Source organism: Peromyscus eremicus, chromosome 2 (assembly GCF_949786415.1).
Source record: "Peromyscus eremicus chromosome 2, PerEre_H2_v1, whole genome shotgun sequence".
Lineage (NCBI taxonomy): Eukaryota > Metazoa > Chordata > Mammalia > Rodentia > Cricetidae > Peromyscus > Peromyscus eremicus.
The window spans coordinates 147,899,114-147,916,480 of NC_081417.1; the positions used below are offsets into that span (position 1 = coordinate 147,899,114).

Below are 17,367 nucleotides of genomic sequence, written 5' to 3' on the forward strand. Positions count from 1 at the left end.
GGCCTCTGCAGGTCACCTCCACTGGGCCTAGGCTGTGGTGTGGGGTCTTTCTGTCTCCTTGGGCCTCCAACAGTGAAGGGCTTTTGTCAGGTGGTTCTGCCCTGCCTTAACTCCAGGCAACGAAACCTCCCCTTGCCTCAGTCTTTTCTGTGTGCCAGGGCTCTGGTGACCAGAGGCCAAGCTGGCCCAGCTTTCTTGTCTTACAGATTGGGAAAATGAGACTCAAAGGGGGAATGATGACTCCCAAAGCCCTGTGGAGGGCGCTCAGGCTAGGACTGGCCCTTCTGCATGCCACGCTGCCTCAGTGGGCCGGATACAGCCAGACCCCACTGCCACTCGTGTCCATTACTTTTATATCATTGTGGCCAAACACCTGACCAAAGCAGATTAGGCAGGATGGATTTATTTTGGCTCGATGCTCATGGGTCACAGCCTATCATGGTGGGGAATGGAACCGCAGGGTCTGCGGTAGCAGGGGGCAGCAAACAGAGTCAGATGAACCTGGCTTTAACCTCCAAGGCCCACTAAAGGCCACTCATAGTGATCTACATTCGCCAGCTTGGGACCAAGTGTCCAAACACTTGAATCTGTGGGAGATATTTCACATTCAAGCTGAAACACCCCTGGTAGGGATGTGGAGGTCTAGATGCCTCAGATCCCCAGCTAATGATAAGGCCAGGAGTCTGGCCTAGGAAACTCCCCAAGTCTGAGCACTCTAAGACCCTGAGGGAACCCTTAGCACCTGGGTATCTGTTTAGATCCCATCACCGGGCCCTGGAATGAAAAGCTCAGCCAGTCCAGGGGTAAAGTCCCACTTCACAGATGAGGAGACTGATCCTGGAGGGAAGTTGTCACTTACCTGGGGTCAGTTAGTAAGCCAAGGATTGTGGGATGAGTGGTCCAATATCATACCCCCACCCTGTGACCTGTTTTAAAGTTTCAGTGAGGGTCTTCTTGTCCTTGCCTGCTTGGATTCCATTCAAGGGACAATCATGGGGCAACTGAATAGCCTGTGTTTGGCTCCAGGCTCCAGTGTTCCTCTGGTTTTCTGGATGCTGTGAGCACATACTCTTGTGCAAGGCCCTGACTGGGCATCTTATAGGTTCTCTTTTATCTCTTTAATAGCATGTGGACACAGACTTCATCATTCCCATTTTGGAGATGAAGAAACTGAGGCTCTGGAGGAAAGAGACCTCAGGGCTCACAACTATCCACCAGATGTGGGGTGCCCTGGAAATGCATCTCTACTCTCTTTTCTATCCTGACACAGAACTCCAAATCCACCCCTGCCCCTCCCCCCCACACACACACTCGCGCGCGCGCACACACACACTCCTGGCAAGCCCCACCCTTCATGGTGACTTGTTCCGATCATGCCATGGGGGAGGGGGAATTGGGCCACAACACAGAAGGAATGAAGATGTGTTTTTCAGGTCTCCTTCCCCGGAAACCAGCTGGGACTGGGTCCCTGAGAGGCTGGTATTTATGTCCTGCCTTTAATCACATTAGCTGACATATTCCAAACAAGGCCTGGAGACACTGTGTTAATGAGGGCCGGGCTGTCTCTCCAGGGGATACCTGTGAGCAGGGACAGCTGCCCTGGAGAGCTGTGCTGCCCTGGAGAGCTGCTAGCTCGGGAACTGGAGCTTCAGACAGGCTGCACTGTGGCATGGCCCTTACGTCTCTTACGCCCCACTGTGAGCCTGGCATGTGTCCAGGGTGGTGAACGCAGGATGGAGGGAGACCACCCAAGGGTTTTCTTTATTCTAAGGCATCTTGCCTCTGGTGGCTTACCTGAACCGAGGACCGCGTTTTGCAGATAAGGATGCTGACATTTACTGAGAACCTACTATGTGTGCAGCATAGTATATGACTTTTTACAATGGCTCCTCCTCACTGCACACGTACTGTGTGCCTGGATAATGCTTTACACAGGCTGGCTTGTTCAGCTCAGGCCAATACTCATTTGCTTGGCTCAACTTCCACTTGAAGAAGCAGAAACTCAGCAGGAAGGTGGTTGACTTGCCCAAGGTCACATCACTGCAAAGTGGCAAAGCCAAAACGAACTTGCTGGATCTTGCTGGAGCTTGGATCCTGAACATGCCCCAAAGGCACATGTGTTACAGGCTCGAGGCCCAGGATGGAAAAGACTTTAGGAAGTATGGCCTTGTGGGAGGCTTGTAGGTCATTGGGTTTTATGGAACCTTGAACTCTTCTTTTGTGTATGTGTACATGAATTTATCTATCTATCTATCTATCTATCTATCTATCTATCTATCTATCTATCTATCTTTCTTTCTTTCTCTCTTTATATATATCTACATATATATATATATATATGTATATCTATTTAGTGTGTGTGTGTGTGTGTTCATGTATGCCATAGAATTGGTTCTCTCTTTTCTATTTGAACTCTATGAACAGCTGATCCTCTGTCTCCACTTCCCAGGCTGGGCCTATCAGCCTGAGCTGCCGTGCTGGAATCCCAATTACAGATTGGGACTAAGGATGAAGTTCAGTTAGTAGAGTGCTTGCCTGACATGCACAAGGCCAGAGACACAGAAAAACAGGGGTGTGGCGGAACACGCCTATAATCCCAGCACTCGAGAGGTGGTAGCAAGAAGAACAACTAAGGCCAGCCTTGGATATACAGCAAGTTTGAGGCCAGGCTAGGCTACTTGAGACTGTCTCAAACAGTCTGTGAGCCAGAGTGGATGTTCTCCTCTTACGAGTGAATAATCTTGGGTACTTTGCTGTAGTGATGGAGAGTTGAGTCACAAAGGTCCATGGGGAAATAGAGAGGGACACACAGCATGCACCCGCATAGCTTACAGTACATGGGGAGCTCCTAAGCCTTCACGGCTTCCACCCGGTTCGTTTTCCCTTGTTCAGAGGCCATGAGCAGCTTGAGCGGTGTCTGGAAAGTGAGAAGAATCCTTGGGGCAGCGGAATAAGAGCAGGAGGCAGAGTTAGCATGAGAGCGAGAGGGGCAGGGGGGAAGTGCCCCACACTGGGTTCCTCACAGCCCTTCCCACTCAGCAGCATCCTCAGGCCCCAGGTCTCCATGACCTGGTGGGGGCAGCCTTGTCTTTCTTGCTTCAGAATGAGTAAAGGATGTCCATGGATGTGAGGTGAGAACCAAGCACATTCACCACGCTCAGCTAAAGCCACCCCTACCTGCCTTGGTTTCTCCGCAGGGTGCCAAGCCTTATGGTGATGTCCCAAGGGCATAGAAACACTCACTCTTAATTCTTTTCTTCAGATATCACTTTGAAGTCCTTTCTGTTTACTCACAGGGGAGGAGTGCTGGGGCCCTCAGATTCCAAAAGCTAAGAGTTCTCTCTAGGAAATGTCTCCATATTAGCACGAGGCTTTTCCTTTTGTATACTTGAATATGTCTGTGCGTGGCATATTTGCATTTGGGCGGGCACATGCATGTACGTGTGTGTTCGTGTGAACATGGGGGGTAGAGGTGGACATCTGGAGTCTTCTATCATTCTTCACCTTTGTTCCTAACTTCTAATTTTATCCTTTTCTTCTTATTTGTTTATGTGTTTGTTTGTGTGCTGTGTGTACTCACCCACGCCACGGAGGAAAGCTTGTGGGAGTCACCTGTCTCCTTCCACAGGTCACCAGGCTTGGCTGTGAGCAAGCACCTGTCTTGGGGTTCTATTGCTGTGATAAACCCCAGGACCAAAAGCAACTTGGAGGGGAGCGGGCTTATTTCAGCTTACAGTTGTAGTCCATCCTGGAGGGAAGTCGGGGCAGGAACCTGGAATGAGGAGCTGAAGCAGAAGCCATGGAAGGATGCTGCTTGCTGCCTTGCTCCTCCTGGTTTCCCCTACACCCTAGGACCACCTGCTCAGGAACAGCGCTGTCCAGTGTTCTGGACCTTTCCATGTCAATCATCAACTATGAATCAAGGAAACGTGTTACAGGGTTGCCTACAGGCCAATCTGAGGGGGGCATTTTCTCAACTGAGGTTTCCTCTTCTCAGATGACTCTAGCTTGTGTTATGTTGATGAAAAACCTAACCAGGACTTTATCTGCCAATCTATCTCAGCACTTGACACCACCTTGTTGTTTAGACAGTCTCTCACTGAACTTGGAGCTCACCAATTGGCTAGACTCGTTGGCCAACAAGCCCCAGGGGTCCTCCTGTTCCTACCCACCTCCAAGATCTTGAGTTACATCCAGCTTTTTGGTGTTGGGGATCAAATTTAGACACTCATGCTTGTACAGCAAACACTCTACTGACTGAACCATATCCCAGCTCCTGAATACTTAAAAAAATACGTGTGTGTGTGTGTGTGTGTGTGTGTGTGTGAGAGAGAGAGAGAGAGAGAGAGAGAGAGAGAGAGAGAGAGAAAGAGAGAGAGAGAGAGAGTATGCATATGAGTGTGCAAGAGTGAATATCAGGAGTGTGCATAGGTATATGATTGTGTGTGCAAGCTTGAATGTGTTTGAGTATATGTGCATAAGTGCATGTGTGTTTGTAGTGTATGCATGTATGGAAAATATAGTGTAGGCCACAGAAAGACATCTGATGTCTTGTTCTCTAACTCCCTGCCTTATTCTTTCGAGATGTGGTCTCTCACTGAAGCTGTAGCAAGGCAGGTGGAAGGAGGTCCTAGCAGTTCCCTTGGGACTGCCTTCTCATAGCCCTGGGGTTATAGGCATGAAGGGCTATACCCAGGTTTTAAAAATACATATTTTTAACAATCCCTTGAGAATTTCATACAATGTATTTTGATAATATTCAACCCCAAATCTTCCTCCCAACTTCTCCCAGACTCAGTCTCACTTCCCTACCCACCCCCAACTTCATGTCCTTTTTAATTTTCATTTTAATTTAACAACCCACTGGCTCCAGCGTGCACCCTCCGTGTACTTCTGCATATAGGGCAATCTGATGGAGCATGGTTGACCTACCAGGAGCCACACTCTTAAGGAAAACTGACTCTGCCCCAGAAGCCATTAACTGTGGCCAGCTCCTCAGTCAGAGGGGCTCATGAACCCCTCCCTGTCCACGCTGGAATGCTGGCTTGATCCTGTGCCGTCAACCACAGCTATTGTGTTCCTTAGTACAAAGGTTCTGTCATGTTCAGAAGACACTGGTCTTTCCTGGCCTCTGGCTCTTAAAAACCTTTCTGCCGGGCCATCTCTCTAGCCCAGTGCTTTTTATGAAGGTGCTGGGATTGAACTCAGGTCCTCATATTTATGCGGCAAGCCCTCATACTGGCTGAGCCATCTTTGGAGTCTTTCTGTATACTTTTGTTGGTGGTGGTTTTCTCTGTGTAGCCCTGGCTGGCTGTCCTAGAAATCGCTCTGTAGACCAGAGCTGGCCTTGAACTCAGAGGTCTGCCTGCCTCTGCCTCCTGAGTGCTGGGATGAAAGGTGTGCACCGCCATGCCTGGCTTACCTCTGTATACTTTTAAAAACGTGTTATTCATTGACTTTGTGGCCTCTTCCTTAGCTAGGTCACCTCAAGATGACTTCTAGTAGTTAATGCAATGGAAATCTATGCAAATAGTTATGTTATCTTGCTTAGGGGGTAATAAAAGGCAAAGAAGCCTGTGTCATTCAGTATAGACATACCCCTCACGGGCCTAGTGGTTATGAGGAGGACACGGAGATGCGTGGGGACACAGGGGGATGACAGTATTTGGCTCTAGGCCCTATACCTAATGAGGTAAGCAAGATGAATCAGCAAGTTAGGTACATAATACATCCCCACTTTCATTCATTCATTTGATGAACATGGCCCTCCCCAGCTCTCTGGACTGTGAAAGCTTGGCTTCTGGCATACTCTGTTGCTCCCAGAGTCTCCACTGATATCTGTACAGGGGAATAGTCTTCATAAAGGAGGGAAAACTCTGTGCCCTTTCCACATGGGTACCACCAGAGAGCCTGAGCCCCTCAGCTTCTACTCAGCTGACTTCCAGTTAGTCTTAGAGCCTGTTTCTACCCTAAGTTCCCCATGCAAACCTGCCACAGCTGATCTCCTTCAAACCCCTTCTACAGTGCAGGCTGAGGTTCAGAGAGGGTTAGCAACTTGTCTGAGGTCACACAGTTAAGTCAGGTGCAAAGCCAGCCTAGAACAGGAGGATTTTGACTTCTCTTTTGGAGGGTTTCCCGCTCTGCCAGGACCCCTCGCTGTGGGTGTCCCTCCCTGGGTGGGCCTTGCTGGGTTTCTTGAACAAACACCTCCCTTTCTCCTGCATCTGGCCAACAGGGTCGGCGATGAGGATGCCTTCTGGCTATGTGCAAAAATAAACTCAGCTTGCAGCTTTCTGGGAAAGGAGGGTGTGTGCTGGGTGGGAAGTGGGCAGGGCACCTGGTACTGGGTTGTCACAGGAGACCAGAACAGTGAGAACATGCAGAGGAAGAGGAAAGGCCACTCCGTCCAGCATCAGGACTCAAATACGTTCCCACCAGAACCCTGTCCTGTGTCCTTTGCTTTGGAGTCAGGCTGTCTTGGGTTTGAAGTCCTCAGCCTCTCCTCCAAGCTTGGAGCCACTCCTGTGTCCACAGCAGGACAGTGAGCTCTACATGGTACCAAACCCCACCATGGTCTGACTCCTGAGAATGTTCTTCACAATTTTATGTAGGTAGAAACAAACCAAAAGGAAAGCTATGTAAAACTCAAATTTCATAAAGATGTTTTGGAAGCTGGGCAGGGTGAAACATGCCTGTAACCCAAGTACTCTGAGTTTTAAAAAAATGGAGAGATGGCTCAGTGGGTAAGGTGCTTGTGCAAGTAGGAGGACCTGGGTTCAAATCTCCAGCACCCATGTAAGTAGTTTATCTGGGATTGGGCATGGTGGTGTACACCCTTAATCTGAGCACTTGGGAGGCAGAGGCAGGCAGATCTCTTTAAGTCTCTTTAAGCCTGGTCTACAGAGCAAATTACAGGTCAGCCAGTGAGATCTGCCTTAAAAAGTTAAATTATATTAAATTACAAATGGCCCATCTATAACCTCAGCATTCCAGAGGCAGAGACAAGTGATCTCTGTGGAAAAGCTGGCAAGCTGAACTAGCCAAATTGGCAAGATCCTGGTTCAATGAGACCCTGTTTTAATATATAAGGTGGAGAAGTGACCAAGGAAGGGTGACTGGACATTAGCCTCTGACCTCTATACACACACATACAGACCTGCACACACATGTGCAAGCACTCATACACACATGCTGATGGACACACACACACACACACACACACACACAATCATGTAAGTCATACACATATACACATACAAACGTATCTGAACTTAACCATCATTTGTGTACATATAATCATCTCTTAGTCTTCCAGAGATGGGTTCCAGAACTCTCTCAGGGACCTCAAAATCCACAGATGCTCAAGTGAATATTACAGAGAAAGGCACCGTGTCTACATAGGAGCTGTACGAGTCTTCTGTGTGTGTAGCTCATCTCTAGACTTGTCAGACCAAACACAACGTAAACACAGTGAAAGCAGCTATGCTGGGCTGTTTGGTGAGCGATGATGGTGTTCCCACATGTTCAGACCAGATGCGACTTTTCCCGTGTATTCCACCTCCCCTTGGATGAATCATGAATGCAGAACTGGTGGGTCCAGAGGGTGACTGTATATTATGTAGGCGCATTTCCGTCCTACAAAAACAAGGTTGAGTGCTCACAACAGTCTGTGGCGCCCAAAACAAAGTATTTATTGGTTTTTCCTTTTTCTTTGTTCTGAGACAGGGTTTCACACATCCCGGGCTGGCCTCAAACTTGCTGTGAAGACTGAGGACGGTTTAGAATGCCTGACCCTCTTACTTCCACCTCCCAAGCACTGGAACCCCAGGCATGCACCCCCATATGTGCCCCCATGTTAGGTTGACATGGTATTTTAGTTTCGTTTCTGCTGCTCTGATAAACACCTCCACACGGGGTCAGAGAGATGGCTCAGTGGCTAAGGGCACTTGCTGTTCTTGCAAAACACCAGGGTTTGATTCCCAGCTCTCACTTGGTGGTTCACAACCATCCATAATTCCTATTCCAGAGAATCCAACACACTCTTTTGTCCTCTGGTGCCACAGCATGCATATGGTGCGCAGATATACACACAGGCAAAACACCCCCACACAAGATAATAAAGTAAACAACAAAAACGAACAACAACAACAAAAAAACCCCATTGACAAAAAGCAATTTAGGGGAGAAAGAGTTTATTTCAGCTCACACTTCCAGATTACAGCCCACCATAGTGAAAATGTCACAGAGACAGACAGGTACCTGAAGTGGCTAGCCACATCCGAAGTCAAGAACAGAGAGAGAATGAATCAATGCATGCTCGCTCACTTACTTGCTTGTGCTCGGCCGATTTTTCCACTCTTCAGCATTTCAGGAATGCCTGCCTAGGGAATGATGCCGCCCACACCAGGCTGGTTTCCCATATGAGATAATCGCCCCACAGATATGCTCTTAGGTCAACCCAGTGCAGACAATCCCTTATTGAGACTCTGTGACTCTAGGTTGTGTGGACAATGCTAACTGCTACATGCTGTGCTGGGGATCAAATCCAGGGTTTTATGTGCACTTGACAAATGCTCTATCATCTGATCTATGTCCCAGCCCTCCTATTTGTTTCTTTACAGAAAAAAAAAAATTAGGCATCCCCTTTGTCTGGAGTACTGGCTCTCCAGGACTTCTTTGTTGTTAGTGTACGCTGGGGAAGGAACACAGCTCTTGCCATGCTGGCTGTATGCTCTGCCACTCGATTCTGCCATTGGTTTCTACAGTGACGTTTCTCAGCCTTCTGCCCCCACCCTTGGGCGGCCTGCTTCAGTTGGCACAAGGTGGGGGCAGAGATTCTAGGTTCCTAAGATGGCCTCTGTGAAGGTGAGGCTGACCGGGGCCACATTTGGGGACCCTAACTTAGGGGACATGGATCTTCAAAGCTGACTGGCACCCCCATCCTAGAAGATCACAGCCCACCCTGAGACTGGGACGAGAAGGGAGGGAGGGGAGTTGCCAGGTGCCACCTGGCATCAGTCCTGGGCAGGCCATCCTTCTCCTGGTGTCTACTTCCCCCTGGTGGCCACAAGATTAAAACTGGCCTGGATGTCCAGCCTTGAAGCCAGGGGCTCTCTGCAGAAACATTCCAAAGTCTGGAAGCAGCCAGGTATGGTGGTGCACACCTTCAGTCTGGGCACTAGTGAGACTGGAGCAGTGAGTGTTGTGAGTGTGAGGCTGGCCTGGGATGTAGGGTGAGATCCTGTCTCAAAAAATATAAAGGAAGCAGCTGGAGAGACGGCTCAGCAGTTAAAAGCACATATTGCTCTTGGAAATGACCCAAATTTGGTCCTCAACGCCTAAGCGAGTGAAGCACAACTACCTGTAAATCTGGGGATCTGACAACCTCTTCTGGACTCCACAGGCACCTGAACTCATATGGACACACTCACCTACATAGACAAATCATTTTAAAAATTAAGTAAGTCTTGGGCTGGAGAGATGGTTCAGCAGTTAAGAGCACCGGCTGCTCTTCCAGAGAACCCAGTTTCAATTTCCAGCACCCACACGGTGGCTCACAACCATCTACAAGTCCAGTGTCAGATCTAACATCTTCTGACTTCAGTGAGCACCAGGCACACACATGGCACACATACATACATTCAGGCAAAACATTTATATATATATATGAGATAAAATAATCTATTTTTTAATCATTTCTCAGGAGCTTTACTTCTTCCTCCTCAGGCTCTATAGGGATCCGACGTCCCTGGCTGCTATAGACACCTGCAAGTCTATGCACATGCCCACACTTGGACACACACGTGTATACACATACATATAATTAAGAATAAAAGAAAACTCATTTTTAAAAGCCTGGGCAGTCTCCGTCCTGAAAAGAGAGACTGTATCTAGGAAATTAATTCAACAGAAGAGTCAAGGACATTGTTACTCCGTTGTTTGTTTATAAGGAGTCGAAACAGGACACCCGGGGCCGTCACTTGTTTTCAGTCACAGTTGCTACAGAGCCCAGACAAGACCTGAACTTGTGTCTGTCTGACTCCAAAGCCAGCACCCTTCACTGCCCAACGCAGCTCCTCAAGGTGGGCCCTGCCTGCTGCAGGGAAGCAGCATGGAATGACATGGCTTTGAGCCTGCTTCTCTCACTAGCTGTGTGACACCAGGCAGGTCGCTCAACTGCTCTGTCTCACGGTTCCCAGTCACCATGGGGTCACCCACTGTGCAGGTTGCATGAGCTGAAGAGCCTAGAGCGGTGATGAGATCATCCTGATTGACCCAGCCCTATCTCAGATGGGCTCAGGGGCCCAGCCTGGAATCTCAGCTACTGGGGAGGACGAAACAGGAGGATTGCCTGGATGACAGAGTTCAAGGCCAGTCTGGGTAACTTAACAGGTCTACAGGGTGGCTAGATGACCAGAGTGGAAGGCTTCTAGGAGGAGGACCCACCACTGTAGGAGTGCTTCAGAGGGAAGATACAAGCTAGGTGCAAGATGCCCAGGCCCCCAGGCTGGGGCTCCTTCCAGCAGGCACTGGAGAGCTACTGAAGGTTTTGACATCTGTTTTAATAATGTGTGAGCATGCACTAGGCTGGGGAGACACTAAGAGGGAGCATGCAAGGCAGAGGGTGGGGTGGGGTGGGGATCCCTTGATCTCCAAGTGGCAGAATGTGAAACTACAGTGCAAAGGCCATTAGAAGGTGCCGGAGACTCGTTGGCTTAGAAGTCTCGGGCACAGCCACTTGGAGACCTGCTATACCGTGGGATCACAGTCACTCCAACTTCTGGCCCATTTCTCACCTCTGTAACGAGGTCTGAGGTATCCTGTCCCCGAGGGAGAGTGTGAGGACCAAGGAGAGTGAAGAAATGGCAGAGCTCAGAAGTGCTGGTGCTGCCTTCCCCTGTGTGCTGGCCCGGAGAGAACCACAAGACGGAGCCTTCTAGTCATCTCTGGTTAACTGGGGACTCTTGGAAATGTGTGAGCACGTGTGTGTGTGTGTGTGTGTGTGTGTGTGTGTGTGTGTGTGTGTACGTGTGCATGTGTGTCATTTCTCAGGAACATCCTTTGAGATGTTCCTCAAAGGATCTCTCACTGAAACTGGAGCTCGCCCATTTCCTAGACTGACCGGCTCGCAAGCCCCAGAGATCCATCCCCCTGTCTCTGCCTTCCCAGTGTGCTGGGAATACAAGGGCATGCTGTCATACCCAGCATTTTTATGTGAGTGCTAGGGATTGAACTCAGGTCTTCAGGCTTGCGAGGTAAATGCCTTACTGACTGAGCTACCTCCCCAGCCTGTGAAAACTCATTTGTTTATTCTTTGACTAGCACTTCTCAACCCTTCTATGAGCCAGGTCCAGGGACTAAGACTCAGACTAGACTGTTGTCCTTTGGCCTAGAAGGTTTATTTATTCTGTAACATCTACAGGGCTCTGGCCTGGGCTTTGAGCAGGCCAGGGATGATGTCAGGGGTACAAGGATTGCTGGTAGGGAGGCAGGAGATGGTCATGAATAGGTATGGCTTGACCCTGTGATCATGCATCCATGTCAGGGAAGAGCAGAAAGCCAGTGAAGATGCTGTTGGCTCCCTCGACACCCAGCAGGGAGTTCTTGTCTGTGGCCTGCAGGCTAACCATCTCGCCTTGCTCCAGCTTCAAGACTACACCACCTGTGGTGACCTGGAAGGTGTTCTGGGCATAGTCACAGAAGGTGAGTATCTTCTGCATGCGATCCCGATCCCGGCCACGCACGAGGTTCACGCACAGGCTCCCCCGGGAACTGGCGTGGTAGGTGAAATAGTAGAGGCCAGGCACTCTGCAGGTGAACCTGCCGCTGCGTGGCTCATAGTTCTCATTCACATTGGTGATCACCTTCTCAAAGCGGATGGTCTGGTCCCGTCGCAGGGCATTGTTGATGGTCCTCAGAGCGGAGAAGGCTACTTTCTGGGTAGCCTTGTAGTCTCCTGAGTCACCTTTGGGACCAGGGGCTCCAGGGGGCCCTGGAGCACCTCTAGGGCCAACAGGACCCTTGGGACCGACTTTGCCTGGAATCCCTGGGATCCCTGGGTCCCCTTTCTCTCCAAACTCACCATGGTCTCCAGCCAGTCCGGGAAGCCCTGGAGAAACAGAATCAAGAGAAAAGAGGAAACTAGAGGTCACTGTGATAAAAAGAAGAGCTGGGTTCATTGCACCTCTCTGGGTTCGACTTGCTAACTATAAAATAGTGGGGGGTGAAAGAGAGAGCCTCCTAATCTCTCTCTACTCCAGGTCTTTAACTCTGTGTTGGGTTTGAGAATCGTGGGGAACTGATGCCCAGGGGTTGAGTGAGTGGCACCCCCATGGAGAAGATGTGAGCTCTGTCTCTGTTCTCCGCTCACACACCTTTGTCAAGCTTAAGCCTGAAGCAGGGACAATGGATTCACAGCATACATGCTACCCTTTCTCTTTCCTAGTCCATGGCAGACATCCTTAATCGATCACAGCCCACCTCTGGCTACACCTAGTTGTGGATGGTAGAATTTCTCTCACATCATCACTGTAAGCAGCCATGGTCCCCACCACCATAAGACAGAAGGAATATTCCAGTAGAAAATCAGAGCACAGTGCCAAGAGCATACGCCCTAGAGACACAGATGTGTCCCATGTAATGTCTGCCCTTCTGGATTGTGTCACCCAGACACAATGAGACACATTCTCTGAGGCTCAGCTTCCTCATCTGTGAAATAGGGATGGTTGTATTTTGAGGAACTGTGAGGACGTAGTGGCCTTCTGAGAGAAGAGGGGCTGCCACAGAGGGTGGCTCATAGCTCATGGATTAAATGAAACTCTATTTACGGAGGGAGTTTCATAGCAAGGAGCCTCTCAAGCCCATGTCTGCCCTGACTTACAGATGAGGGCAGCTGGTTACCCTGGAGGTCAGGGTGAGTGCTGTCCTAGCATGGAGGAGGATCCATTGTTCTATCTGAACCTCGCTACTGCCTAAGCTGCCTTCCCACACATTCCCCCTGTTTGCAAAAGGGCAAACAGAAGCCCTTCCTGGAAGGACACTGGAGTCTCAGATTCTCTTGCAATCTCTAAGGCTGTGACTTGGGAGGTAGAAGATGGGGCCATGACCAGCAACATTAGTGTGCTCCCCAAGTGTGCGGTACCTTTGTCCCCTTTTATCCCAGGAGTGCCAGGTTGGCCATCAGAGCCAGGAACTCCAGGGATGCCGGGGATGCCAGGGATGGCCGGGGGCCCTGTGCAGCTACTTTGGGCCCAGGAGACATGGAGCAAGCCCAGGAGCAGCAATAACAGTAGCGTTGAGACCTTGTCCCACCACGTCTTCATCAGCTCAACCTCTGAGGACTCCTACAAGGTGAGAACATGTGGAAAGTTACTGCTAGGGTAGCTTCCATCATTCATTAACCCATCCCTTCATTTATGCATCTACCCATTTGTCCATCTACCCATCTCTCTATCCATCCATCATTCCAAATAACCATCCATCCACCTATCCATCCATCTCTTCATCCATCCATCCATCCATTTGTCTGTTCATCTGTCCATCCAATCATCCACTCATTCATTGCATCATCCACCCACGCATTTACCCATGCATTCATGCACCCATGTATTCACGTATGTGTACATGCATGCATCCATATGTTTACAGACTGCCTTTCACACACTAGACCCTAAGGGTACAGTGACAACAAGGCAGAAATGGTCTCGGCCCCCAAAGTCTTTTGTTACTAAGTGGAAGCAGTCAAAAAGTACATAGGTAGACTGAGGTGGACACAGACCGATGGGTGCTCTGGAAGATGGGCAATGGTGTCATGAGGGAGGAGGATTGGGAGTTGGAGGGGGCCAATCTCAGCAGGACTGTCTTCTCCACACGAGACAAGTAATGTTTTGTCTGAGATCTGAAGGCTCAGAAAGGGCTGGGGCAAGTATGTTGCAGAAATGTGTCTCTGAGGTTGAAAACACTTGCTGTTCTTCCAGAGGACCTAAGTTCGGTTCTCAGCACCCACACGAGGCAGCTTGCTGATGTCTGTAACTGCAGCTCCAGGACATCCAACACCTCTGGCCTCCTTAGACATCTGCACTCACGTGAACACATCCACATACAGACACACACTTACACATAAATAAAACTGATAAAAACGTGGGGCTGGAGAGATGACTCAGTGGGTAAGAACATTGTTCTTGCAAAAGACCTGGGTTCGATTCCCAGCACCCACAGTCAGTTCACAACCATCTATAACTACAGCTCTAGGGGATCTGATTCCTTCTTCTGACCTCTGCAGGTACCAGGCATGCGTGTGGTAGACATACATACATGCCGGCAAAAAAAAAAAAGAAATAAATCTATTTATTTATTTATTTATTTATTTATTTATTTAATTTTTGTTTTTTGAGACAGGGTTTTTCTGTATAACCTTGGCTGTTCTGAAACTGTTTCTGTGGATCAGGATGACCTCAAACTCAGAAATCCACCTGCCTCTGCCTCCCGAGTGCTGGGATTAAAGGCATGTGCCACCACTGCAAGGCATAAATCTAGTTTTTAAAAATGTTATTAGTAATAAAATAAGTATTAAAAAAAAGAATGTTGCAGGAGGAAAGATGGTGTGGCCTGAGGTAAGACAGAGATAGACCACAAAGGCTCAGCACAGAGTTTCCTGGGGGACAGAGAGCTGTGTGGCCCCTTTCTCATCCCAGAGAACTGAGAAGAAAGCTGTGGACTGTTTTGAGCAGGTTGGTGTAGACACTCTGCAAGGCTTTTCCTCCAGGGAGCCCTCCCAGGCTACCCCCCAGTGCACAGGACAGAGGGTGCCCTGCCTTTCTCTCATGTAGCTGTGGAGCCCTGGTGAGAAGAAGAAACCCTGAGTTCTCCCAGGATCTGTGGCTCCTGCTTCTGGATCCTCACAACATCTGAGAGGTGGGTTGTGATAACTGCCTATCTCACAGATAAGGAAACAGAGGCTCAACCATTTGAAAATACCTCCCAGTATCACCTAGCGAGCTGTTCAGGGGCAGGGTTATGACAGGACTTCTCTCCAGGCACAGTTTACTGGTCTATGAAATGGGGGCAACGCTGAACTCTAGTCTGTATTGGGAGTCTCAAGTCTCAGACTTGGGGAGGCCTTAATCCTCTTGGTTGGACCACCCGCCTCTTCTGCCAGCCCCTCATCTTTTTCTACTCTAGCATGGAGCCAGACCAACTTAGCTTTGAACTCCCATCTGCCGCTCCCTGGCTGTGTGACCTCAGACAAGTGTTTAACTTCTCTGGTCTCTCTGACGCTGTTCATTTCTGGCTTCCAGGGCTGTCAATGTTATTAAATGAGATGGCACGGGGAAGATTAAGGTCCCTTGGGCAGCATGTGTCCTTTGCAGATACGATTTTGTCACTCAGAACTAACCAACAATGACCTCCAGCTCCAGGTGCTGAGGACATGTGATAGTGGACAGAAGAGGCCTGGGTTCTTATCCTGCCTCTGCCTCTGCCTCACTGACAGAATCAAGCTTGGTCTCTGCTTACTGCACCCACAAAAGGCTCTGTTCTCCCCGGAAGGGGTTTTGGGGACCAGAGAGGTTGTGAGATTGACTGCAAGTGACCAGCATGCAAGAGACCGAAGTGGTATTTGCTCTAAGTCTCCATGGTTCCTGAGACCAGGATCCTAGATGCTCCTGTTACAGGCTGCCTACCCATCCCCTGTGCTGAGGCAGCCACAGATACCTCCCCCCCTAGTTCACCCCAGAGATTCTGTGCTGTGGATCTGGGTTTCGGCTCTGAGAATTCAGCCCAATTAATAATTCCGACGTTCATAGCTGGAAGCAAGGGCTGTGTTGGTGAGTTAATCCATCTCCCCCTGCCCCACCCTGGAGTGCTCACCTGAATACAGAGTCCTGATGTCCTGTGACACTCCAGGCCAGACAGCACAGCAGTGCGTTCTCAGAGCCCAGAGCCTGCTCCTGTCCACAGAAAGCGGAAGTATGGGTCCCTAGAGGCAGGAAGGGCCCTCCCTTGTTGTCCTCTCCCAAGGCCCAACACACTGACCCCCTCTCTCTCATCCCTCTGTTCCCCCATCCTGCTGCCCTCAGGCAGTTTCAGGTCCCATTTCTGCCCCTGGGGAGGGAATTACTGTAAACGATGGTTGTGGCCAGCACGGTTTCGTCGACTCAGCACCCAGGTGGGTAGGGGTCAGGGGGAATAGCCTGTCCTTGGGGATTGTCCCCAGCTGGCTGCTTGCCTGCCACGGCTTTGTGAGCACATGATGATTTCCACAGGGACTAGGGTTCCTCCATGGATGCAGAGAGGCCCATCTAAGGTCTGGGCCCTGGCTTCACAGCCGGAGACCCGGATTCCTACCACAGTTCTGCCACTTGCCAGCAAAATGCCCTCAATACAGAGAACCCAGGGGGACCCCCAGTTTTCCCCACCAAATGATGGAGCCATGGCTATGTACACTCTGGCTCTCCCAGGCCTCCAGGAGGATAGAGGCAGGATTGAATAAGGGGACAGAGCAAACTCAACTCGTGAATTGTGAATGTCACTTCGTGTCCTAGGCTTCCCCTTTCTGGCCTTATCTCTTCCTCTGCCTCCCTCTCTCCACCTCTGCTCTCTTCTCTGTCTCCAGAAAATAATCCAATAATGAATTTTAAATGTATTCATTACTTATTCATTCCCCTCCTTCCACTCCCAACAGGGCTCGGAGCCCTTGACAATGATAGCCACAGGCAGGGGACTGCTGCCTAGGGATCTAAAGACGACACCAAGTGAGAACTGCAGAGGGCCTTGGAGGCTACTGTGTCCACCCTGTCCCTCTTTGCAGGGAAACTGAGGCTCAAAGGCATGAGTCAACAGGCTTTTTTTTTTTTTTTTTTTTTTTTTTGGCCAGGTACTGTGAGTCCCTTTAGGGGAGGCTGGGGCTGGACATTGAGTATTTCTGTGGTAAATGCCACAGAAAATCAGGGAATCTTAGAACCCATACCCCCAGGGCAGGGCCTGAAGCCAGAGAGCTCTGGGGCCAGGGCCTAGCTATGCTGCTGCGGCTGTATCTATGGCCAGGCATCATATCACTCCAGGGTAGGTACCCAGGGGGTACGGGCACTGAGCTCCATTGGAAGCTTGGAGAGGGATCAGTCTTCGGCTCATGCCGTTACCTATGGATGGAGATGAGGCATTAACTACAGGAACAGAGGAAAAGAGGAGGTAAATATGACGACACCAGATCTCTAGGCTCAGCTAGGTTCACAAGAGAAGAGAGAGCTGAGGGCTATGTGTTCGGGGACCCTCTTTCTTATCCATCCAGTTCTCAGAGAATCTCACTGTGTAGCCCAGGTTAGCCCCAGACTCAAAGTTCTTCTGCCTCTGCCTCCCGAGTACTGGGAT

The 17,367-nt window shown here is 49.8% G+C and overlaps 1 protein-coding gene across 1 annotated transcript; it reads right to left on the bottom strand.

Annotated features, from left to right (window-relative positions):
* Positions 1-11,377: 11,377 nt before the first annotated feature.
* On the bottom strand, positions 11,378-16,027 carry C1qb (complement C1q B chain). The gene is made up of 3 exons (XM_059256204.1): positions 15,868-16,027; positions 13,142-13,343; positions 11,378-12,109 (listed from the first exon to the last, which is right to left on the bottom strand). The coding sequence occupies exons 2-3, from the start codon at positions 13,320-13,322 to the stop codon at positions 11,529-11,531; spliced, it is 762 nt and encodes a 253-aa protein (XP_059112187.1). The 5' UTR covers positions 13,323-13,343; positions 15,868-16,027; the 3' UTR covers positions 11,378-11,528.
* Positions 16,028-17,367: the final 1,340 nt, after the last annotated feature.